Raw genomic sequence first — 26,920 nt, 5'->3', positions numbered from 1 at the left:
CTCTGAAGCAACCAGCCCGTCGTTATTCGCGATTCAACCTTTAAATTCTGAGTGGCTTTTATTGGTATCTGGTGATTTATTCTTTTAAGGAATCAATTAAAGGTTACAATTTAATGGGGTTTACTTTTGGAGTTCTGCGAAAAATATTTCATTCCCTGTTATCTAACAGACAGTGAGAAACATAGAATGTGTCGGCAGATAAGAACCATTTGGCCCATCTAGTCTGCCCAATATATCTGAATCCTATGAATAGTCCCTGGCCCTATCTTATATGAAGGATGGCCTTATGCCTATCCCATGCATGCTTAAACTCCTTCACTGTATTTGCAGCTACCACTTCTGCAGGAAGGCTATTCCATGCATCCACTACTCTCTCAGTAAAGTAATACTTCCTTATATTACTTTTAAACCTTTGCCCCTCTAATTTAAAAATGTGTCCTCTTGTGGTAGTTTTTCTTCTTTTAAATATTCTCTCCTCCTTTACCGAGTTGATTCCCTTTATGTATTTAAAAGTTTCTATCATATCCCCTCTGTCTCTTCTTTCTTCCAAGCTATACATGTTAAGGTCTTTTAACCTTTCCTGGTAAGTTTTATCCTGCAATCCATGTACTAGTTTAGTAGCTCTTCTCTGAACTCTCTCTAGAGTATCTATATCCTTCTGGAGATATGGCCTCCAGTACTGCGCACAATACTCCAAGTGAGGTCTCACCAGTGTTCTGTACAGCGGCATAAGCACTTCACTCTTTCTACTGCTTATACCTCTCCCTATACATCCAAGCATTCTGCTGGCATTTCGTGCTGCTCTATTACATTGTCTTCCCACCTTTAAGTCTTCTGAAATAATTACTCCTAAATCCCTTTCCTCAGATACTGAGGTCAGGACTGTGTCAAGTATTCTATATTCTGCCCTTGGGTTTTTATCATTATCTTGCACTTATCCACATTAAATTTCAGTTGCCAGAGTTCTGACCATTCTTCTAGTTTTCCTAAATCCTTTTCCATTTGGCATTTCCCTCCAGGAACATCAACCCTGTTACATATCTTTGTGTCATCAGCAAAAAGACAAACCTTACCATCGAGGCCTTTTGCAATATCACTTATGAAGATATTAAACAAAATTGGTCCCAGTACAGATCCCTGTGGTATCCCACTGGTAACATGACCTTGTTTTGAATGTTCTCCATTGACTACAACCCTCTGTTGTCTGTCACTCAGCCACTGCCTAATCCACTCAACAATATGGGAGTCCATGCTCAATGACTGCAGTTTATTGATAAGTCTTCTATGTGGGACAGTGTCAAAAGCCTTACTAAAATCTAGATAAGCGATGTCTACTGCACCTCCACCGTCTATTATTTTAGTCACCCAGTCAAAAAAATCTATAAGATTTGTTTGACATGATCTCCCTGAAGTAAACCCATGTTGTTTTTCATCTTGCAATCCATGGGATTTTAGATGTTCCACAATCCTATCCTTTAATAGGGTTTCCATTAATTTGCCTACTATTGATGTCAGACTCACTGGTCTATAGTTGCTTGATTCCTCCCTACTACCTTTCTTGTGAATGGGCACGACATTTGCCAATTTCCAATCTTCCGGGACGACTCCTGTTACTAATGATTGGTTAAATAAATCTGTTAACGGTTTTGCCAGCTCACCACTAAGCTCTTTTAATAATTTTGGGTGTATCTCATCAGGCCCCTGTGACTTATTTGTCTTCACTTTAGACAGCAAACTTAGAACATCTTCCTCTGTAAAGACACATGCATCAAACGATTTAGTAGTCATCCTTTCTAGTGGAGGTCCTTCTCCTTCTTTTTCTTTTGTAAAAACTGAACTGAAGTATTTATTAAGGCAGTCGGCTAGCCCTTTATTCTCTTCTACATACCTTCCGTCCTTTGTTTTTAATTTAGTTATTCCTTGTTTTAATTTCCTTTTTTCATTTATATATCTGAAGAATGTCTTATCCCCTTTTTTCATAGACTGAGCTAGTTTTTCTTCTGCCTGAGCTTTAGAAGTTCTTATAACTTGCTTGGCCTCTTTCTGCCTAATCTTGTAGATTTCCTTATCTTCATTGCTCTGGGTTTTTTTATAATTACAAAATACTAGCTTTTTATTTTTAATGATTTGGGCCACTTCTGCTGAAGTGGTGGTTGATATCAAGCACGGCCGCAGTACAATGTACGTGAGCTGAGAGAAGGCGGTGGCGCTACTGCAAGCGCTGGTGCCTTCACGAATCCTGGGGGTCAGCCCCCACGATCAGTATAAAAGTTTTGAAAACTTCTTTAGCATCCTTTCCATAGTGAATCTAGCAGTCGCTCAGGACTTTGGAATGAAACAAAAACTTTATTCTCTAGTGGATTTCAGGGATTACAGTCCACATCATTCTGTATCACATAACAAACGTTCTACAGAAAAAACATGACAGTATCTGGGCAAAATCCGCATGTCTATAGGGGATGTCCAGGATTATTATTATTATTATTTTTTTTTAATACCCCTCCCTACCCCCCACACATAACCAGTGGGACCTGTGAAGGGAATTTACTTAACTGCTCCCCATGGCACGGCAATGACTGGCCACAGCAATGATGTGTCCCCTAGTGGCACGTGACCCAGCAGTGACGTTCAGCTTGGGACCTCTGAGGCCTGTCATTGGTTGCAGAGGAACAGGTGACCCTGTCTGTTCAGGATGTTTACAGGTGGGGACTGAAAGTCCAGTAAAAAGAGCCCGGGAGCCACAGAACAGCGAGAAGCCGTTAAGAACACTTCTCTTCACAGGTCCTGCTGGGTAGAGGTGGAGAATAAAAAATAAAAAAAAACACGTATTCCTTGATAACCCCTTTAATCTGCTAAATTCTTTCTGGATTTTATTTGCAACTTGTGATTCAGAGCAAATCAGTTCGAATTCAACAAATGGTCTTGGGACAAGACAAATGATAAATCATCTAAATGCAAGCAACAGCTTCTAAAAATACAAAAATAATAATGTACTAACCTTAGTTTGTCTGGATAAGGAACAGCCTCAAAAACGCCCTTGTAACCGGATTCAACAATATTCACTTTCTGATGCCGATATTTGGTCAGATGATCACTAACCTGAAAAAAACATAATGTAACCTCTCTCTCAACTGCAGGGAAAGGGAAAATGTACACCCCGATAACTAATATACACATGGGATGGCCCAATGACATTTGAGAAAAATGTCCAGCCTATCAATGGGGTCTATAATTCAGTGGCAAATCACTGGAGAAAAGTCTTGAATATCTTGATCTCCTACTAAACATCGACAAAAGGGCAATCATTACCAATTTTATTTTTATTTTTTTAAGTTGACTATGCTGTACTAGATTATAGAAGTTCACACTTTTGTAAATGGAAAAACAACATCCCTTATTGACAATTTAGGAGACTGAGACGTAACTGTACCAGGGATTCTGACTTCCTAGTCCAAAGCCTAATCGTGGAACATAGATTTTTCGTGAAGAAATACCCTAAAGCAGTGTTCCCCCAACTCCAGCCCTCGGGGCCTACCTTCCGGTCATGTTTTCAGGATTTCCTTAGTATTGATTAGGTGATAAAATTAGTGTTGATGCATCAGGACTTACCTCAGGTATTTATTCTGTGGGATATTCTCAAATCATGACCGGTAGGTGGGCCCTAAGGACTGGAGTTGGGGAACACTGCTCTAAAGGGATTATCAAAGCAGCTTTCAACAGAGCAAAGCCACTCTCTAAAAAGGAACGCATTCCACCCAAGCAATGGCCCACTGAGAGCTCCATTCATAGCAGCACACACCAGCTCTACAGAAATCATTGTATCACTAATTACAATCAGTCGAGAACAAAATAAGATCCATTATGTAGAAACACTGCCCTGTTTTACTAAACTATATTCTTTTGAGATACACCCTTCCAGATCACCCATGAATTACCTACAGACGAGTCAAGTCCAATGGAAAATTAAAAACCGTATCATTATTTCTTTCTTTCTCCTGTGAGGTTGCTATGAGCATGGCGATATTTTTATGTGCATTATTCCTGTTCTCTGTCATCACTATTCAAGCTGTTATTTTGTTGTGCAATATTCTTTTACTATATGCCAGTATATAGAAATTCTGGGATGCAGACTATTCTACCCTAAGGGTATGTTCACACACAGCTTTTTATAGGCTGAAAAAAATTGTTAATCTGCTTCAGGAGTCTGCATGAGCTTTAGATGCTTTTTTTTTTTCCAAAATGTGGGTGTTGACACATTGTTGATGCAGTTTTTCATCCTGGACAGGTCACCTCTTTTTTCCACATTGCGATTTTTAAAACCGGAAGTGAGAAGAAAAGCACGGTATGAAAGCACATGCAGATTCCCATTGATCTAAATCAGAAAAGATCTGCATTTGCTTTCGGTGTGGTTTTTTGGCATCACAAAAACTCCATGCAAACATAACCCTAAAGGCCTCCCGCACACCACCGTGCCGTTTCTTTGCGGTCCGCAAACCATGGATCAAAAAAAAAAGGAAGCTGCCAGTGTGCATTCTGCAATTTGCGGAACGGAAGGCCCATTGTAGACATGCCTTTTCTTGCCCGCAAAACAGATAAGAATAGGACATGCTATATTTTTTTTGCAGGGCCTCGGAACGAAGCAACGAATGCGGACAGCACTCGGAGTGCTGTCCGCATCTTTTGAGGCACCATTGAAGTGAAGGGTCGTGTGCACGAGGCCTAAAAACAAAGCTTCTGGGGAAAAAAAAGAAAGCTCCATTATTTTTTCTTGTCATATTTTCTGCATAAATCCATAAAGACAAAAAAAAATTAAAAAAAATTTCAAATGCATGGACACGGCATTACAAATACATAACGTGGCCGTGTGCATGAGGACTTATATTGGAAGAAAAGATATTGAAACGCATTGAACTTTCTTTAATACTGACCTCAGACATCACCTTACACATTTGCTCTGATCGGTCTTTGTAGTGAACTTCCACATGCGGTAGGTAAGTATAGAAAGCAAGGCATCCATGAGGCTTCAGAATCCGGTCCACCTAGATCATTAACATACAGTATGAGTTAGTAAATATGTGACCCAAATTAACACCATCATGGCTTCCTGCTAGTGTAAATCATGTCACAAAAGGAAAGATTTGCCTTTATATGTGGGTGGGCAGGTGGCACCTTCTGGATGTTGTGCCTTTTGGCAACTCATATACAACTCCAATTCCCAAAAAGTTGGGGTGCTGTGTAAAATATAAAAGTGAGGCCTTCTATTATTTTATGGTAAGAATAAACTCATTTAGAACATATTCATAGCAACTCATCTCAAAAACATTAGGAAAGGGCCATGTCTACCATTGTGTAGCATCTCCCAATGTAAACGTCTGAGAAGTGAGAAGACCCAATTGCTGGAGTTTAGGGAGAGGAACATTGTCCCATTCTTGTCTGAAGTAGGATTCTAGCTGCTCAACAGTTCTGGGTCTTTGCTGGATTTTTCATTTTAGGAGGCGTTTTCTATTGGTGAAGGGTCTGGACTGCAGGCGGCCAGTTCAACACTTGGACTCTTCTTTGGCGTAGCCATGCTGTTGTGATGGATACAGTATGTGGTTAAGCATTGTCTCGCTAAAATATGCAAGGCCTTCCCTGTAAGAGATGTTGTCCCTGTAAGCAGGGGCGTAGCTAAAGGCTCATGGGCCCAGGTGCAAGAGTTCAGCTTGGGCCTCCCTTTCCTCAGTGCTTTGTGGCTAGGGGCAGGGGAGCACATTCATGCTGGCTGAGGCAAAAATTTAAACGGCATCCCTCCCCCCATGCCAAATTCTTGACCTAACCCCTTCCGTAAAGCCAGAGAGGTGTAACTTAACCAACAAGTACTTTCTATAATACTGGTGTCTTCTTATGTGGCACAAGGGTCTTTGGGCCCCCTCAGGCTCCTGGGCCTAGTAGCAACTGCTACCTCTGCACCCTCTATAGCCATGTCCCTGCCTGTAAGATTTGTAGGAGTTTGACCTGTGTGCTGATTGCAAGCTGGACCGTCCCTCTCCACTTGAGTCTGCAGAACACTGCATCCAGTAATTTCAAACTTTGATTCATCTGACCACAGAAGCATTTTCCATTTTAAATGAGCTTTGGCACAGAGAAGACGGCAGCATTTCTAGATGGTGTTGACATATGGCTTCTTTGCATGATACAGCTTTAACTTGTAACATTTGTGGATTGCATGGCAAACTGTGTTCGCAGACAATGATTTCTGCAATGTCCATGCAGCGATTTCTGCGAGTGTTCCTGAGCCCACGTAGCGATTTCTGCGAGTGTTCCTGAGCCCACGTAGCGATTTCTGCGAGTGTTCCTGAGCCCACGTAGCGATTTCTGCGAGTGTTCCTGAGCCCACGTAGCGATTTCTGCGAGTGTTCCTGAGCCCACGTAGCGATTTCTGCGAGTGTTCCTGAGCCCACGTAGCGATTTCTGCGAGTGTTCCTGAGCCCACGTAGCGATTTCTGCGAGTGTTCCTGAGCCCACGTAGCGATTTCTGCGAGTGTTCCTGAGCCCACGAAGCGATTTCTGCGAGTGTTCCTGAGCCAACGTAGTGATTTTCAGTACAGAATCATGCCTTTTTTTATTGCAGTGGCACCTAAATCACGAGCATTTAATACTAACCGTGGGTCTTCTCCCTTGCCACGTGGATTTATCCAGATTCTCAGAATATTTTGATATTATGTACTGTAGATGGTGGGATATACAAAGTCTTCACGTTTTTATGTTGAAATTTTTTTCGGAAATTGCAAAAATGTCAACAGGGGAAGCTCACTGAGATAACTCAGCCTGCTATAACTCCTAGCTGCTCAATAAAATTAATAAGTGCCGTTTTTCAAAAACATATAATTACATTTATTATTACCTATTACAATTTACAGTACAGACCAAAAGTTTGGACACACCTTCTCATTTAAAGAGTTTTCTTTATTTTCATGACTATGAAAATTGTAGATTCACACTGAAGGCATCAAAACTATGAATTAACACATGTGGAATTATATACATAACAAAAAAGTGTGAAACAACTGAAAACATGTCATATTCTAGGTTCTTCAAAGTAGCCACCTTTTGCTTTGATTACTGCTTTGCACACTCTTGACATTCTCTTGATGAGCTTCAAGAGGTAGTCACCTGAAATGGTTTTCACTTCACAGGTGTGCCCCGTCAGGTTTAATAAGTGGGATTTCTTGCCTTATAAATGGGGTTGGGACCATCAGTTGCGTTGTGGAGAAGTCAGGTGGATACACAGCTGATAGTCCTACTGAATAGACTGTTAGAATTTGTATTATGGCAAGAAAAAAGCAGCTAAGTAAAGAAAAACGAGTGGCCATCATTACTTTAAGAAATGAAGGTCAGTCAGTCCGAAAAATTGGGAAAACTTTGAAAGTGTCCCCAAGTGCAGTCACAAAAACCATCAAGCGCTACAAAGAAACTGTCTCACATGCAGACCACCCCAGGAAAGAAAGACCAAGAGTCACCTCTGCTGCGGAGGATAAGTTCATCCGAGTCACCAGCCTCAGAAATCGCAGGTTAACAGCAGCTCAGATTAGAGACCAGGTCAATGCCACACAGAGTTCTAGCAGCAGACACATCTCTAGAACAACTGTTAAGAGGAGACTGTGTGAATCAGGCCTTCATGGTAGAATATCTGCTAGGAAACCACTGCTAAGGACAGGCAACAAGCAGAAGAGACTTGTTTGGGCTAAAGAACACATTTTGCCCATCTTTGCTTCTGAGGGACTCTGCCTCTCTAAGGCTACTTTCACACTCGCATTTGGTGCGGATCAGTCCTGGATCTGCACAGACGGATCCATTCAGATAATACAAACGTCTGCATCCGCTCAGAACGGATCCGTTTGTATTATCTTTCACATGTGCCAGATTGTGTCATAGAAAACGGATCCGTCCCCATTGACTTACATTGTGTGTCAGAACGAATCCGTTTGGCTCAGTTTCGTCAGACTGACACTAAAACGCTGCAAGCAGCGTTTTGATGTCCGCCTCCAAAGCGGAATTGAGACTGAACTGAGGCATTCTGAGCGGATCCTTTTCCATTCAGAATGCATTAGGGCAAAACTGATCAGTTTTGGACGCTTGTAAGAGCCCTGAACGGATCTCACAAACGGAAAGCCAAAACGCCAGTGTGAAAGTAGCCTTATGCGCGGTTTATACCCAGTCATGTGACTTAGTAGTTAATTGCTCCTCCAGCTGTTTCTTATTAGTACTACTTATCTTTCCAATCTTTTCTTGCCCCGTTCCAACTTTCCTTGAGATACATACATTGCTTCCACCAAGTTTTAAATGAGTTAAATGTTGTCTTCTAATGGTAAAATGTCTCGCTTTCAGCATTTGATATGTGTACCATCTATTCTGAATAAAATAGGGGTCTATGAAATTTTCTAATTATCGCATTCTGTTTTCATTTTACACAGCACCCTACTGTATTTATATTTTTTTAATCAGGGTGAAAAAAAGAAAGGTTCTTGATGTAGTCAGTTACAAAAGTATCAACAACTGACATGCAGATTGTACATGTCCATTGTTATTAGAGTACAATGGGTGCATTTCATAATCGTAAAAGGATAATCCAGACATTTAAATCAGTTTGAAACCAAGACAAAAAATAAATACAAAATAAATAAAATCACATTTCCACTGTATATCATAAATTAAACACTTCCTGGATGCAAATGTATACTACGATCAGAATTTAGGAGTTGTTCACACGGGAAAAAGAATTGCAGGTGGGGGGAGGGGGGAAATGTAATAAAAATAAATAAATACAAGAAGCATTGCTTACCCATTTATTCCCCCACCATTCCAGTTCCTCAGCTCTGTCCCTCCCCACCAGTTACTTGGTTGCAGCAGTGACATGCCCATATACCCAAATGACCACTGCACCCCCTGGCCTAGAGTAGAATATACAGATAAGTAATGCTTCTTTCATTGTCACATCACATCTGACCCAAAGAATGTTTGGCCAATGGCTTGTAGAGAACTGGGCTAATGGCTTGGATACAACTCATTTTGGCTGAGGATGCAGAGCCCTGAGGGAAAAGGGTCTTTACTGGTGACTGTCACAAACCAGCGGGTGTGAACCCACTGTGCCACTGACTGGCTATATTCTGGAGGGGCGTGTCTAAGCAACTACCTGGTTTTCACTACAGCTTCAGATGGTGAGGATAGACTTGAGCCATTAGGGTAGTTGCCAGTCGCTACTGCAGAGAAATCCCCGAGTCAGTGGCAGCTGGTCTAGGAGGTACCCAAGTAGGTACCAGAAGTACGAACGTAGTCGGGCAGGGTCATCACCAGGAGCAACAGTGCAGGACCAAAGGATGAGGCAGGGGCGTAGTCCGACAGGCAAAAGGTCAGGGCAGGCGGCACAAATACAGGTCAGGCAATCCAGATCATAAACAGGAGAGTTAAGGCAGGCAGGCAGGGATCAGATGGTTAGCAGAATCCAGGAACAAAGTACAAGTCAGGAACACACGTGAGTATCAAGAACTTTAGCAAACACAAGGACCATGACACTGAGGCATCAGGGAAGGGGGCTGAGCCATTTATATATGTGCATGAGGGCTGGGATTGGTCAGCAAGGTCACATGACCAAACCCATAAAACCAAGGAAGTGATGCGCGCCTGCCCTTAACCACTTCAGCCCCCCTAGCTGAAACACCCTTAATGACCAGGCCACTTTACACTTCGGCACTACACTCCTTTCACCGTTTATCGCTCGGTCATGCAACTTACCACCCAAATGAATTTTACCTCCTTTTCTTCTCACTAATAGAGCTTTCATTTGGTGGTATTTCATTGCTGCTGACATTTTTACTTTTTTTGTTATTAAATTGAAATTTAACGAAATTTTTGCAAACAAATGACATTTTTCACTTTCAGTTGTAACATTTTTCTAAAAAAAACGACATCTATATATAAATTTTTCTCTAAATTTATTGTTCTACATGTCTTTGATAAAAAAAAAATGGTTTGGGTAAAAGTTATAGCGTTTACAAACTATGGTACAAAAATTTGAATTTCCGCTTTTTGAAGCAGCTCTGACTTTCTGAGCACCTGTCATGTTTCCTGAGGTTCTACAATGCCCAGACAGTAGAAAAACCCCACAAATAACCCCATTTCGGAGAGTAGACACCCTAAGGTATTCGCTGATGGGCATAGTGAGTTCATAGAACTTTTTATTTTTTGTCCCAAGTTAACGGAAAATGATGAATTTCTTTATTTTTTTTTTCCTTACAAAGTCTCATATTCCACTAACTTGTGACAAAAAAATAAAAACTTCCATGAACTCACTATGCCCATCATGAAATACCTTGGGGTGTCTTCTTTCCAAAATGGGGTGACTTGTGGGGTAGTTATACTGCCCTGGCATTTTAGGGGCCAAAATGCATGCAAAGTAGTTTGAAGTCAAAATCTGTAAAAAATGGCTGGTGAAATCCGAAAGGTGCTCTTTGGAATGTGTGCCCCTTTGCCCATCTAGGCTGCAAAAAAGTATCACACATGCGGTATCGCTGTACTCAGGAGAAGTTGGGGAATGTGTTTTGGGGTGTCATTTTACATATACCCATGCTGGGTGAGATAAATATCTTGGTCAAATGCCAACTTTGTATAAAAAAATAAAATGGGAAAAGTTGTCTTTTGCCGAGATATTTCTCTCACCCAGCATGGGTATATGTAAAATGACACCCCAAAACATATTCCCCAACTTCTCCTGAGTACGGCGATACCACATGTGTGACACTTTTTTGCTGGCCTAGGTGGGCAAAGGGGCCCACATTCCAAAGAGCACCTTTTGGATTTCACCGGCCATTTTTTACAGATTTTGATTTCAAACTACTTCTCACGCATTTGGGCCCCTAAAACGCCAGGGCAGTATAACTACCCCACAAGTGACCCCATTTTGGAAAGAAGACACCCCAAGGTATTTCGTGATGGGCATAGTGAGTTCATGGAAGTTTTTATTTTTTGCCACAAGTTAGTGGAATATGAGACTTTGTAAGGGAAAAAAAATAAAAAGTTCTAGGAACTCGCCATGCCCCTCACGGGTGTCTTCTTTCCAAAATGGGGTCACTTGTGGGGTAGTTATACTGCCCTGGCATTTTAGAGGCCCAAATGCGTGAGAAGTAGTTTGAAATCAAAATCTGTATAAAATGCCCTGTGAAATCCGAAAGGTGCTCTTTGGAATGTGGGCCCATTTGCCCGCCTAGGCTGCAAAAAAGTGTCACACATGTGGTATCGCCGTACTCAGGAGAAGTTGGGGAATGTGTTTTGGGGTGTCTTTTTACATATACCCATGCTGGGTGAGAGAAATATCTTGGCAAAAGACAACTTTTTCAATTTTTTTATACAAAGTTGGCATTTGACCAAGATATTTCTCTCACCCAGCATGGGTATATGTAAAATATCACCCCAAAACACATTGCCCAACTTCTCCTGAGTACGGTGATACCACATGTGTGACACTTTTTTGCAGCCTAGATGCGCAAAGGGGCCCAAATTCCTTTTAGGAGGGCATTTTTAGACATTTGGATCCCAGACTTCTTCTCACGCTTTAGGCCCCCTAAAAAGCCAGGGCCGTATAAATACCCCACATGTGACCCCATTTTGGAAAGAAGACACCCCAAGGTATTCAATGAGGGGCATGGCGAGTTCATAGAATTTTTATTTTTTTTGGCACAAGTTAGCGGAAATTGATTTTTTTAGTTTTTTCTCACAAAGTCTCCCTTTCCGCTAACTTGGGACAAAATTTTTTATCTTTCATGGACTCAATATGCCCCTCACCGAATGCCTTGGGGTGTCTTCTTTCTGAAATGGGGTCACATGTGGGGTATTTATACTGCCCTGGCAGTAAAGCGTGAGAAGAAGTCTGGAATATAAATGTCTAAAAAAATTTATGCATTTGGATTCCGTAAGGGGTATGGTGAGCTCATGTGAGATTTAATTTTTTGACACAAGTTAGTGGAATATGAGACTTTCTAAGAAAAAACAAAAAACAAAAATAAAAAATCCATTTCCGCTAACTTGTGCCAAAAAAATGTCTGAATGGAGCCTTACAGGGGGGTGATCAATGACAGGGGGGTGATCAGGGAGTCTATATGGGGTGATCACCCCCCTGTAAGGCTCCATTCAGACGTCCGTATGTGTTTTGCGGATCCGATCCATGGATGCGTGGATCCGTAAAACACATACGGACGTCTGAATGGAGCCTTACAGGGGGGGTGATCAATGACAGGGGGGTGATCAGGGAGTCTATATGGGTGATCACCCCCCTGTCATTGATCACCCCCCTGTAAGGCTCCATTCAGACGTCCGTATGTGTTTTGCGGATCCGATCCATGGATGCGTGGATCCGTAAAACACATACGGACATCTGAAAGGAGCCTTACAGGGGGGTGATCAATGACAGGGGGGTCTATATGGGGTGATCAGGGGTTCATAAGGGGTTAATAAGTGACAGGGGGGGTGTAGTGTAATGGTGTTTGGTGCTACTTTACAGAGCTACCTGTGTCCTCTGGTGGTCGATCCAAGCAAAAGGGACCACCAGAGGACCAGGTAGCAGGTATATTAGACGCTGTTATCAAAACAGCGTCTAATATACCTGTTAGGGGTTTAAAAAAAAATAAAAAAATCGCATCTACAGCCTGCCAGCGAACGATCGCCGCTGGCAGGCTGTAGATCCACTCGCTTACTGGCCGATCCTGTGAACGCGCGCGCCTGTGTGCGCGCGTTCACAGGAAATCTCGCCTCTCGCGAGATGACGCACGGATGCGTCAAGGAGGAATGAATCGACCGCCTCCAGGACGCATCCGTGCGTTAGGCGGTCTTAAGGTGGTTAAAGGGGTATCCCATCACAATGATCACCGTTAAATCTGTTAATGATTTGACAGTGATCATTTTTGTAAATACATTTAATTACCCAATTCCCACCCTTTTTGAGAAAATAAGTCCCCTCTTACCCGATTGTGGTCTCTCGTCTCCCCTGGTTACGGCCACCTCTCCTGTCGAATCCCGGCCGGGCCGCTCTTGCACAGAAGACTGAAGATTTTCTCCCGGCCGGCGCAATGTCCTGAACGCACACGCCGCCGCGCATGTGCCATGATGACTTCATTCCTGGCCAGTATAGTACAGAGCCGCGAACGCGCACGCTGGCTCTGTACTACACAGGAATAAGTCAACATGGCGCATGCGCGGCGGCGTGCACGTTCAGGACATTGCGCGGCCCGGCTGGGAGAAAAAAGTCAGTCTTCTGCGCAAGAGCGGCCCGGCCGGGATAAGACGTCACTCAAGCCCAGTTGAATCCAGGAAGTGGACGTCGCGCACAACAAAAGGCATGTATGAAAAGTGAAGATGGGAATACCCCTTTAAAAGGAAGTGCTGCAAAAAGCCAGCAGCAAGCATGCTGTGGTCAGGAGTGAAATGAAACAGTGGAGCGGTTACTCAAAACCATAATATCTACACAAACAGAACCCAGAGATGCAGCGGTGAAGGGGAAGCTCTGGCCACAGATCACAGCTGAGCACGGCGCCCGGGACCGCGGGGATAAGCAGGGGGAACAGCTGCGCACAGCAGTCGCTGTTACAGTTCCCCCACCCTTACCCGCCCCCTCTTCTTGAGTCCAAGTCCGGAGCAAGAATGTTCTCCTCCGGCTCCCAAGACCTCTCCTCAGGACCAAAGCCCTTCCAGTCCACCAGATAGTAGGTCTTATTGCCACGCTTCTAGACATCCAGGATGTCTTTGACCTCAAATGTCTCGTCAGAATCTTCAGATACCAGAGTTGGAGTAGAAGGAGTCGTGGAGAAGCGATTAAGGACTACTGGAAGGCATTGGGAATACGCAGCCGTAACTTATATGTCACTTTGTTGATCCTCCTTAATACTTTAAAGGGTCCAAGGAACCTAGGAGCAAACTTTAAACTGGGAACCCTTAAGCGGATGTTTTTGGAGGAGAGCCATACCTCATCTCCATATGAGAACTGAGGGTTTTTTTTTTCTTCTCTTGTCTGCATTAGTTTTAATGCGGGTCACCGCTTTGTTGATGCAGACCTTGGCATCACGCCAAATCTTCAAAAATCTCTAAGAGGAATCTGTAGCCGGTACCCCAGAAGATGTAGGAAAAGGGAGAGGATTACAAGGGTGTTGACTAGAGAGGAGCAAATTTTTCAAAATCACACACATGACTTATTTGGGCAGTCGCGGGGCCAAAACTGACCAAATAAATTAAATTTTATTAAATGCTTATACAAGTATTTCTCCCCGACAGAGTGGAGAGGGTGTCAGCAGTAAGTTTGTGTTGACGTCACTGATTAATTTGCCCTTCCTCTGATCCGTCAGAACAATAACCCCCAAAAAACAGATCCTGTCTGTGGAGCATATTTGCATGTCTTCTGTGTTTTGTACCCACTCCTGCTTTTGGCTACCAAATCATAAGCCAATTCTGATGGGACCATACAGGCCTTACAGCTTCAACACAGAAAGAATCCGTTGTGAGTCTTATTTTTCCTTCCTTCTGACAGATCCAATTAAATACAATAAATTTACTGCAATTGTACAAACACAGAACTGGCATCTACTGCCCTTTGCACTCTGCAACATACTATTATGGCACAGAACACAGAGAGTTAATGTTCTCTGTCTTAACAGCATGTCAGAGTTATAGCACAGGCTCAGGAACGGGGTCCATGGCATCGCTTGTGGGTGCCAGCTGTACTATAAACTGGCTCTCACTGCTGGGATCAGAGATAACTCTGATCCCAACAGTTTTACTCCTCAGATGCCGCCTTAAATAGTGACCATTTTATCTGAGCATTTAGCCAGAAAGCACCGTCTGTCCTTAGACTGGCACAATGTTGCGGGTTGCCGAGTAATTGTCATGGCTGCCGGCAGACTTCTGAAGGCTTCTAGGCCTGTTGTGGTCTGGCCTCTGTTACATCCTGCCTGTGCTGTGCTGCTTGGTTCCAAAGAATATTTCAAATTTTTTTATCTGCATTTGTAGCTACTGAAGAGTTGGACATGAGCCCTGGGATATGTATAGTCTCCACAGCTGTAATTTTTTTTCACAAATCTGACGAATACCTACCCATACTATTACTGGACTTCCAACTCACATACTATTGGTGTTAGGAAATGCATAAATAGCTCCCTATCATCAAACTGGATGCCATTTTTATACCATCTAAGGTCTGGTTCAAGCACATATTGGGCATTCGATACGCAACACTTGTGGAACCAACCCAAAAAGCTGAATTTTATCTAATAGCGGGAGCTTTAAGGCCTTACATCCAATATGTTCATAGGCTAGGCCATGCATAGTAATGTTGAATGGAAATGGTCATTCCTCTAGCTCCATGTTGGGTCTTCTCTAAGCCCCTTCTTAGTCTCCAAGGAAAAAGTAACTAAGCCATACCTCGTGTGTATTTTGCTATGAGATCCCAGGCTAAGATGTAACTACAGCACACAGGAAAGTGGTTGATCACCTCCTCATAGGGATGATAGCGGAGCCCTTACTTCCCATAATAACGAGTGCTCGGCAGAGCAACCAATCATCACTGAGAAGGACTAGCCCCGTCTCTCCTCAGTGCAGCGTTTCTTTGATTTCAGCTCTGACAGACACTGAGGATGCATTCACAAGTTACTTTAGTATCGCCTTTTTTGCTATGATTTAGCCCAATCAGCAGCAAAAAATACTAGATTACCTTATGAAGGCATTGCACATGTCTAGCTTTTGTCAAAGGACAGAAATCCAACAGATGGTGAGTATTTTGTTAAGAAAACCACTGCGCCCTCACCCCAAGGAACTCCCAAATCCTACCCAGTAATGCCCACTTATGGGTGAGTATTTCATAAGCACCACCCACTTTAAAACCAGAACAGTCCAAATTTGCCAGGCTTGTCCTTCTGTGACAGACTTACCGCCGTACAGTACAATGCAGAAAAATATACAAGCTATAATTTCCTTATATACAAGCTATAGAGAAATCAACGACTCACTTATCTTCACCACATAAAATTTTCATTTACCTCTTTCATAAACTTTGCAATGTCGAACCAATGGACAGCGGCACATGCAGTAATTAGATCGACAGAGGCATCATCTACTGGCACCTCCTCAGCTGGCAAGGCTCTGTAGAGATGACAAGTCTATTTAAACAACAGAACAGTGGTAGTAGTAGTAGTAGAAGTGATAGTGATGAGATATTACAATATTCTGGATGTCTGGGATAGCAGTAGACTTTGACTGTCAGTGCTTTTATGTAGGCTGCCTGGGCGAGTAGAGCCAGAAGAAAATTGTAGTAAAAAATGTAAAGTTGGAAGCCATCTCCACGCTTCCCCTCTCCAATCAGATTATACGTGAACCAATATGTTTACAAGAAACCTGTCAGCTACTTTGGCTGCATATAACTAAAGCCAAGCATCATTCAAATTATACCTTTGTGCAGGTAATCCATGTAGCTAAATGCCTGAAAATAAAGTTTTTACTTTATACTAATGAGCCTCAAGGTGCCCAGTGGGGTTCGCTCAACTTTTCCATGAGCCCAAGACCGCCTCCTGTAAGAGCCCAAACCCACTTCTTCACTTGTGCCCAGTACCTTCCAGTCCACTCCTTTACTCTATGACATTTTGATCATCTTTAAACTCTACCCCCCTGGTCACCTTGTCCCTGCGCTTCTGCACTCCCTTCCCTCTGCTGGGCATCTCTCTCAGTGAAGCTACATCGCATGTGCTGAGCACTGTGAAGTCTATGCAGACCAGAGGCACTCGGGACATGTGCTGTAGCTTCATTGAGTCAAATGCCCAGTGCAGGAAAAGGAGTGCGTAGGTGCAGTGGCCGGGTTTGGGGTGACCCCAAAACTACGCTGGGTCCCCTGGACACCATCGAGCTGTTATCAAGTGTTGCTGCTCTCTGGAAGGGATGGTAAGGCGTGGTGCACCCATATGGGAAATACGTCCAGAGAGTCAGGGTCTGCAGTAAACCAGTGTGCATTATTACTGGGGGAATTCAGGTATAAACAATACAGGCGAGGCATTGGGCTGGCTTCTCCAGTTTCCTCCCTGGCAGAAGAAGGGTTTGATGCTGAGGTAAGGTCTGAGCTAGCTATCCCTTTATCAGAAGGCTGGTACCCTGGTCAAAGGCTGGAGGCCTACGATCTGTAGCTTAGTAGTACGGGTGGCTCCTTGGTCACAGGGCAGGTCTTGCCATCTCAGCGTCTTCATCTGGTCACTCAGTAGTCTGGCAGAGTCTTCTCCCTCCATGCACTGTTCCCTAACTACAGCACACTAGGGGGCTCTGACTCTCCTTATATACCATTTTTAACTAGACTGGAAACGTCTAGTGGGAGGAATGGAGTGGAGTAACTCAGCAGAAACAGATGCAAAGTTACAACTCCCGTCTCTCTTAGACTTACATTAGAGCTTTGTGAATACTCAATGACACAGCAGTTTTTCCAGACATAACAGAGCTAAACCAGACAGTCACAAGGTCAGTCCGTCTGGTTTTGGTGGTAAACAAAGTCTGGCTTTTTCCACCCAAAACATGCTCTTCTTTAGGCTCCTTTCACACCTGCGTTCAGGTGTCCGCTCGTGAGCTCCGTTTGAAGGGGCTCACGAGCGGCCCTGAACGCAGCCGTCTGGCCCTAATGCATTCTCAGTGGAGGCGGATCCACTGAGAATGCATCCGCCTGCCAGCGCTCAGCCTCCGCTCCGCTCAGTGAGTGGTCACCTGAACGCTGCAAGCAGCGTTCGGGTGTCCGCCTGGCCGTGCGGAGGCGAGCGGATCCGTTCCGACTTACAATATAAGTCAATGGGGACGGATCCGCTTGAAGATGACACCATATGACTCAATCTTCAAGCGGATCCGTCCCCCATTGACTTTCAATGTAAAGTCGGAAAGGATCCGCTCAGGCTACTTTCACACTTAGAAAAATTTTCTAAGTTCTAATGCAGACGGATCCGTTCTGAACGGAGCCACCGTCTGAATTAATATGAGCGGATCCGATCAAACGCTAGTGTGAAAGTAGCCTTAAACCTTATGGCATCTATGGAAAATTACCAACTTCTGATTATTAGCTAAAAAGTCCCACAAGTCTCTCAATGTTCATTAACCGTTTCCACAGTGCTGTGCAAATACAGTGCAAATAAACAGGAAATATATCACAACATACAGTACAGACCAAAAGTTTGGACACACCTTCTCATTCAAAGAGTTTTCTTTATTTTCATGACTATGAAAATTGTAGATTCACACTGAAGGCATCAAAACTATGAATTAACACATGTGGAATTATATACATAACAAAAAAGTGTGAAACAACTGAAAATATGTCATATTCTAGGTTCTTCAAAGTAGCCACCTTTTGCTTTGATTACTGCTTTGCACACTCTTGGCATTCTCTTGATGAGCTTCAAGAGGTAGTCACCTTAAATGGTTTTCACTTCACAGGTGTGCCCTGTCAGGTTTAATAAGTGGGATTTCTTGCCTTATAAATGGGGTTGGGACCATCAGTTGCGTTGTGGAGAAGTTAGGTGGATACACAGCTGATAGTCCTACTGAATAGACTGTTAGAATTTGTATTATGGCAAGAAAAAAGCAGCTAAGTAAAGAAAAACGAGTGGCCATCATTACTTTAAGAAATGAAGGTCAGTCAGTCCGAAAAATTGGGAAAACTTTGAAAGTGTCCCCAAGTGCAGTCACAAAAACCATCAAGCGCTACAAAGAAACTGGCTCACATGCGGACCGCCCCAGGAAAGGAAGACCAAGAGTCACCTCTGCTGCGGAGGATAAGTTCATCCGAGTCACCAGCCTCAGAAATTGCAGGTTAACAGCAGCTCAGATTAGAGACCAGGTCAATGCCACACAGAGTTCTAGCAGCAGACACATCTCTAGAACAACTGTTAAGAGGAGACTGTGTGAATCAGGCCTTCATGGTAGAATATCTGCTAGGAAACCACTGCTAAGGACAGGCAACAAGCAGAAGAGACTTGTTTGGGCTAAAGAACACAAGGAATGGACATTAGACCAGTGGAAATCTGTGCTTTGGTCTGATGAGTCCAAATTTGAAATCTTTGGTTCCAAGCAACGTGTCTTTGTGCGACGCAGAAAAGGTGAACGGATGGACTCTACATGCCTGGTTCCCACCGTGAAGCATGGAGGAGGAGGTGTGATGGTGTGGGGGTGCTTTGCTGGTGACACTGTTGGGGATTTATTCAAAATTGAAGGCATACTGAGCCAGCATGGCTATCGCAGCATCTTGCAGCGGCATGCTATTCCATCCGGTTTGCGTTTAGTTGGACCATCATTTATTTTTCAACAGGACAATGACCCCAAACACACCTCCAGGCTGTGTAAGGGCTATTTGACCATGAAGGGGAGTGATGGGGTGCTGCGCCAGATGACCTGGCCTCCACAGTCACCGGACCTGAACCCAATCGAGATGGTTTGGGGTGAGCTGGACCGCAGAGTGAAGGCAAAAGGGCCAACAAGTGCTAAGCATCTCTGGGAACTCCTTCAAGACTGTTGGAAGACCATTTCAGGTGACTACCTCTTGAAGCTCATCAAGAGAATGCCAAGAGTGTAATCAAAGCAAAAGGTGGCTACTTTGAAGAACCTAGAATATGACATATTTTCAGTTGTTTCACACTTTTTTGTTATGTATATAATTCCACATGTGTTAATTCATAGTTTTGATGCCTTCAGTGTGAATCTACAATTTTCGTAGTCATGAAAATAAAGAAAACTCTTTGAATGAGAAGGTGTGTCCAAACTTTTGGTCTGTACTGTACATATAAAATGCAGTTACACAGTATTAGACAGTAGACGTTAGTGCAAGTTAAGCCTTTCAAGTGAAATAAAAGTACGAGTTTTATAACTTTGCATAGGGAAAACGGGGGCTAATATCCACAAATGTCCAGACTTCAAAGTATCCCTGCTCCAGGCCACTGACTGCTCTGTTCTTGTGCAAGATTTCACAGAGGGACAGGATGACCAAGTGGGCAGAGTTTAAAGAAGACAATGTCATCACAGAGGAGAGGGGGTGGACTGGAAGGTGCAACAGGAGGTACTAGCCACAAGTGAAGGAGGTGGGCTTGGGCTCCTGGAACAGTTAATGATACCCCATTGGGAACTTTGAGACTGATTAGCATAACAAACAAACTTCATTTTCTAGCATTTAGCTAAATGGATTACCCACACAAAAGGTATTGTTGGAATGATGGTACACACTTCTATATTACATTGGCTTATGTTATAGACTGCCAAAGTAGCTGACAGATTCCCTTTAATTTCATAGTTTTATTTAAAGGATAACTGTCATTTTTATTTTTTATTTGCTAGTTTATTAGCGCTAGGCATGTATACCTGAGTTAGTCCGTCAATGATTGCCAAAAGAGCTGTAATTACCTTATAATAACCGCTTTCATTAATGTCCTCTGTCTCTTTCCAGGGCTCATCTGTCTCTGGCTAGGAAGACGGAGGGGCGGTCCTCCACACTGCATGCCTGCATTAGGCTTCAGAGTGAGGAGGCGTGTCTCTCAGTAATCCAATCTGATTGGCTGGCAGGGAGCTGCTGGCTACAGCAAGTGTGTATGTGAAGTGAGGGAAGGCAGTTTTGGCCTCAGAGAGCTGGCAAAGGAGCCATCTTGAGAAGATCCTCATAATGTAGGATTCAAAACAGCCGTAACTAAGGGGAAAACTCAAGGAAAACAGTGGTATGTGAAGAAACTAAAGATCGCTTTATGCATAATGCTGCTGCAGCAGTAACATATGCCAAAATAGATTTTTTTTGTAATGTAAATATGACAGTTATCCTTTAAATGCAACCTAGACCATGGTAATATTCCTTGAAATGTAAAGTATTTAGGCCTCATGCACACGGCCGTTGTGTGCCCGTATTGCGGTTCTGCAATATACAGGCACCGGCCCGTGTGCACTCAGTATCACGGATGTGGACCCATTCACTTGAAAGGGTCTTCAATCACGGAGATGCAGAACGGAAGCACAGATCGGAACCCCACGGATGAACTACGGAGTGCTTCATTGGTAAACACCGTGCCTGTGCCTCCGTACCGCAAAAAAAAATAAAAAAAAATAGACCTTGTTCTATTTTTTTTGTGGTACGGACGAATCACAGACCCATTCAAGTTGAATGGGTCTCAATCTGTCCCGGCCGCAGCACAGACGTTGCCAGTGCATTGGGGACTGCAAATTGTGGTCCCCAATGCACGGAACGTACACACAACGGCCATGTACATGAGGCCTTAGGTGGTGGCACCCTATAAGGTCCAACTTTTTAGCATGCCTTGGGACAGAACAATGGAAATAGCCAAGCCAAATATCCATCCGCTGACAGCCATTTCAGGGTGCTTGCCCCTCATCAGTGCGGAGTAGGATTCTGGCTGGCTAAGATGCTTTAAATGCATCTTAGGATGGTACTGGCTCTCCTTAAGAGGATCACCTGTGTATAGAGACTTAGTGGATTGTCTCCATAGATCAAGTACCCTGACTAACCTGCATCCAAGGCATCTCACTCTGAAAACAGAATCATACACTGCACTGATGAGGGGCATAAACCACAAAACAGCTGTCTACAGATGGATATTTAACTTGGTGATTTCTCTTGCCGTGCCCAAGACTTGTTAAAAAGTCAGACTTTGACTCATAGGGAGCCTTCTCTTCCCTTTCCATGGGCGATACCTCTTTGCATATTGTTTTCCCATGGAGAATTGCCAGTACATCTCCATGCACAGCTGGTCTTTTTAAGGAGAGCCAATGCCCCTTAAGCTTCAATTATCGAAAATACCCACCTGAATGTTCCATTTGGAAGTTTATGTGTTTTGTTAGCCTCCTCGATTTGGGCTTCGCTAATATCAGTTCCCAAAACCTTTTTAAAGAGTGAAGCCAGCATTATGGTGCTCTGTCCTGTTCCACAGCCAACATCCACCGCAAGTTCATAAGGTTTGCTCAACTGGGAATGCAGAAGACATACATCTTAGAACATTGAAAAAAAAACTGGTCAGATGACACTATTCTACAAAAATTTGACATAATTAAGAAATTTTACATAAAATGCTGTGGTGCTGAACACAAAAATTACATGGAAAACGTGAGATTTGTTCTTGCTTGGAAGTTAGAGGTCAGAAGACAAAAAATACTGAAAATATATGAGAGCTGGTTAAAGAAGCAGATGCCACTTAATAAATTTGGCACACCTCTGGCACTTCGTGCACCAGAAAGTCAGATCGAGCTGTAAATTAGGCCAGTTTGTGGGGTGTTATAGTAAATCTGGAAGGCCACGGTAGGCTGAGCCCCTCCTGCTAAGCCCCACTCTTTTACAAAAAAAGTGTTGAGAAGCTCAAAAAGTTGCAAATTATGGCACTCGCCACAATACTAGGTAAATAGCTTGATAAATGCCCCTCAGTGTTCTTTCCTTTTTCCCTCTGTAAATTCCGTACAATTACCAATCTCACATTTGTAACGTCATTTTTGTGTTTAGCAATTAAAAATGATAGAAGATCAGTTAATCATATCTGGTACAAAACCTGCATTGAACAGGGTCATTGCTTGCATTACTTTAAGAATTCGGCCTTACACCAATTTTATGATAGACTGAAATAAAGGGATTTTCTTAAAGAAGCAGTTCTAGAGGAGGTTGTGGATGCCATTTTTTTATGCCAATATTTATTAAACCATCATAAAGTAACCAAAAAAATATAGGCCTGGAAGTTTCACCCTGATGGTTGTTTAAATATTCAAATGTTGTTAAGAGAGGACGTTTGTGGCGAAACCAACCTCGCCACTGGGTTTTGGAGGGGCCTGTTTACCAGCCTCTTGCCCCAGGATTATGGGCCCTCTCATCAGCCAGGCCTCATTTGTTCACAAAGGACTTGGACTAACTTGAACCCCTGGTCTAATTCATATCATTGTGGGATGTTAAATGTCTATGTGTATTGAAAAGGGTGGGACATTGTATACGTTGAGTAGTGAGGTCTGTTCCATTGTCTCTCTGTGTGTATTGGCGATGTCCTTTGTCCTGAGAGATAATGGAATTACTTCTCGGTTGTCTCCAGGACAGAGGATATTGTGTATTCGCCTGTCTGTGATGATTGCATCAACCCAGTGTGAGGTAATTGTATCACAGGCAGAGGGGAGGATTTTGTGTGGGAGTGTCTGAGTGTATTGTACGTGGTTATTGGCTGTTTTTACAAAACCCTGTGGGTGTTAACCTTGTTGGAAGATGTGTATAAAATGCTTGGGTGTTAAAATAAAGAGTGACTGCTTTTATACCTTCATGAAGTTTTGGCTCATGTTTGGGGAATGCGATAACTACACTCTTGGGGATTGCTATATCACAATACTCCCCTGATTATAAGCTCTTGTAAGAGCTTGTTCCTGGTTCCTGTCTCTGCATTTAGGAGAGGTTCACCCACTGGAGCCTGGAGCCGGGTCGTAGGTCCAGGGTGGGTAGGAGACGGCGAGACCTCCACCAAGCTTCGGCGGTTCATGGGGTCTGCAGTGCTGACGGTGTCAGGTGGACTGCTTGGAGTCCTCGGAAAGCACTAGGAGCATTTATCGACGGAGGGACCCGGTCGGGGTGCCGGGCGTTCCGTTACAACGTCCATCACAAAAATAAACTTAGGCCCCTTTCACACGGGCGTTGCGGGAAAATGTGCGGGTGCGTTACGGGAACACCAACAATTTTTCTGCGCGAGTGCAAAACATTGTATTGCGTTTTGCACTCGCGTGAAAAAAATTGCGCATGTTTGGTACCCAAACCCGAACTTCTTCACAGAAGTTTGGGTTGGGGATCAGTGTTCTGTAGATTGTATTATTTTCCCTTATAACATGGTTATAAGGGAAAATAATAGCATTCTGAATACAGAATGCATAGTAAAACAGCGCTGGAGGCGTTAATTTTTTTTTTTTAACTCACCTTAGTCCACTTGATCACGGCCCGGCATCTCCTTCTGTCTCCTTTGTTGAATAGGACCTGCGGTGAGCATTAAATACAGGTAAAGGACCTTTGATGACGTCACTCCGGTCATCACATGGTACGTCACATGATCTTTTACCATGGTGAATCACCATGGTAAAAGATCATGTGACGTACCATGTGATGACCGGAAGTGACGTCATCAAAGGTCCTTGACCTGTATTTAATGCTCACCACAGGTCCTATTCAACAAAGGAGACAGAAGGCGATGCCGGGCCGTGATCAAGTGGACTAAGGTGAGTTAAAAAAATATATAATTAACCCCTCCAGCGCTGTTTTACTATGCATTCTGTATTCAGAATGCTATTATTTTCCCTTATAGCCATGTTATAAGGGAAAATAATAATGATCGGGTCTCCATCCCGATCGTCTCTTAGCAACCGTGCATGAAAATCGCACCGCATCCGCACTTGCTTGCGGATGCTTGCGATTTTCACGCAACCCCATTCATTTCTATGGGGCCTGCGTTACGTGAAAAACGCAGAATATAGAACATGCTGCGATTTTCACGCAACGCATAAGTGATGCGTGAAAATCACCGCTCATGTGAACAGCCCCATAGAAATGAATGGGTCGGTATTCAGTGCAGGTGCAATGCGTTCAACTCAGGCATTGCATCCGCGCGGAATACTCGCCCGTGTGAAAGGAGCCTTAGAATTCAGTATTGGTATGGGTTTATGAGAGAATTACTGTACCTCAGCATAAGCTAGTGAAAGATCCTCTTAGAAAAATAATGAGTCACTGTCTTTAACCACAAGGCAGACCACTCATTCACTATACACATTCGGGAAAAATAAGTAATTTGATACACTGGCGATTTTACACAGTTTTCCCACCTACAAAGAAGGGAAAGGTCTGTAATTTGTATTGTAGGTATAATTCAACTGTGAGAGACAGTCTGTTAAGGGGCAGGTTAAGGAGACAGGGTACTGTGGAGGTCACTAATAAAGTGGCGGCCACTTTGGAGGTCACTGTTAAAGGAGAGGGCACTGTGGATGTTACTTTTAAGGGGGCAGGCACTGTGGAGGTCACTGTTAAGGAAGGAGGGGACTGTGGAGGCCACTATAAAAAGGAGCAGAGGGGTACTGTGAGGTCACTGTTAAGGGAGCGGGGTACTGTGGCAGTTACTGTTAAAGGGGCAGTCGCTGTGGAGGTCTCTGTTAAGGGGGCTGGGAATGGTGGAGGTCACAGTTAAGGGGACTGTAACCTATGGTCAGTGTTAAGGGGCGGGTGCGGCAGAGGTCACTGTTAATGGAGCGTGCCCCTGTGGAGGTCACTGTCAAGAGGGTGGTATGCTGTGGAACTCACTGTTAATGGGGCAGGCTGCAGTGAAGGTCAAAGTTAAGGGGGTGGGCTGCTGTGGACGTCCCATTTTAAGGAGACACTGCACTGGGGGGGGGGGGGGGTCAGTGTTAAGGAGTGGGGGGGCTGTGGAGGTCACTGTTAGTGGATATTGTCAAAATCTTTTAACGACACATACAAACATTAAATAGATGAAATATACCCGTGCAAAGACGGGTCCTTCAGCTAGTAGATTTAATACATCTCAACTGGAATACCAACCTCTCCGGGATCTTTCTAATTTGTAATACCCCTCTAAAGTCAATGGAGCCTCCATTCTGGTATAACCATTAGCTGCTTACTAGCGATTCCATTAGCTTCTTACTAGGGATAAGCGAACCCGGACCGCTCTGTTCCAGTTCGTACCAAACATTACGGCATCTGGGTACCCATTTGCGCGAAAGTCCATATACTTTTTTACAAATAAAACTTGTTGAAAGGCAAGCAACAAGCGTTTAAGCTGTGGTCACTTGGAAGCCATCACAGTTATTCCTAGTATTGGCATGGCTGTGATCGTCCGGCGGTGATTGGCCATGTATGCATAAATGTCGGCTCACGTGGTACCATTCTCTCTGACTAGTGTATGTACAGGACGCTGCTGCAATGAGGGACAGTGTTAATCTTTCTGTTATTTTTGTGGTGACCTATAGCCCGTTTTTGGGGTGCACAACACTTAATTTACACCCGTGACACAGAAATACAATTGTTTGTCAGCCAATTTGGTGGGTGACCGTAAAAAAATGAGGAGAGCATCAAATAAGGCACATGGCCGTGGATGTGGTGCTGCTAGTGTTAAGCTACTTTCACACTTGCGCTAGCTTGCCGGATCTGTACTAACGATAGCCCATGTGTGCCGCCAGAAGTCCGCTCAGACTACATTCTCTATAAATGGGGACGGGCCGGAGGTCCGGCCGCAGCACGGCAAGCATCCCGTTGTCACTGCCTGCCCTGTGAGTGATCTAAGAAAATCAGATAGACTGCAAGTCTATCTGACAGGTTCTAGGTGTTTCCTTCTGTTTGTTGTTGTTCCTGCTGGTTGTTTGTTGATCCCTGGTTCCTCACTCTTCCCAAGCTAAGTTCTGCTTTTGCTCTGTGTTGTTAGTGTCAGACTAGGTCTCAGGGAGATGCTGGCCCCTTCACTATGGAAGGTACCAGTAGTCTCATTCCCCGTTCCCTAATCTAGGGTTTTCTACAGTATTAGCAGGGTCCAGGTTCGTGTGTGTGTGTGGTGTGTGTGTGTGTGTGTTTGTCCACCATCAGGGCTTGGACATCCTTTCAGGAGTCAGGGAGAGACTCAGGGAATGCTAGGAGGTAACCATCTCTCCCTCACTAGCTTTCAGGCCTAGACTGTTATCCTATGCTGTCTGTTTGTCTGGTGTACCTGTTATCCACATTACCCTGTGACAATATCAACCGCCCCCACCGTCATTTTCCTTGCTGTGTGCAGATATGGATACTGTTGATGCACTGGTGGTTCGCATGCAGGGATTATCTTTGGAGGTAGATGACCTCCGTGATTCTGTTGCTCAGTTTCAGAATTCTCTGGCGTCTGGTTCGGTCAGT

General features: G+C 43.8%; 1 protein-coding gene across 2 annotated transcripts in view; it reads right to left on the bottom strand.

The window, feature by feature from the left end:
- Positions 1-26,920, bottom strand: part of LOC122934562 (putative methyltransferase DDB_G0268948) — a 99,914-nt gene that overhangs the window by 5,998 nt on the left and 66,996 nt on the right. For both annotated transcript variants that reach the window (XM_044290132.1, XM_044290131.1), the window contains exons 3-6: positions 21,831-21,991; positions 16,053-16,155; positions 4,929-5,039; positions 2,999-3,099 (exon numbers count right to left, since the gene is read on the bottom strand). In XM_044290132.1, coding sequence (XP_044146067.1) covers positions 2,999-3,099; positions 4,929-5,039; positions 16,053-16,155; positions 21,831-21,991 — 476 coding nt within the window. The remainder of the gene's footprint in view (positions 1-2,998; positions 3,100-4,928; positions 5,040-16,052; positions 16,156-21,830; positions 21,992-26,920) is intronic.

This window comes from Bufo gargarizans, chromosome 4 (genome assembly GCF_014858855.1).
Source record: "Bufo gargarizans isolate SCDJY-AF-19 chromosome 4, ASM1485885v1, whole genome shotgun sequence".
Classification (NCBI taxonomy): Eukaryota; Metazoa; Chordata; class Amphibia; order Anura; family Bufonidae; genus Bufo; species Bufo gargarizans.
This window is presented reverse-complemented; position numbering and strand designations above follow the sequence as displayed.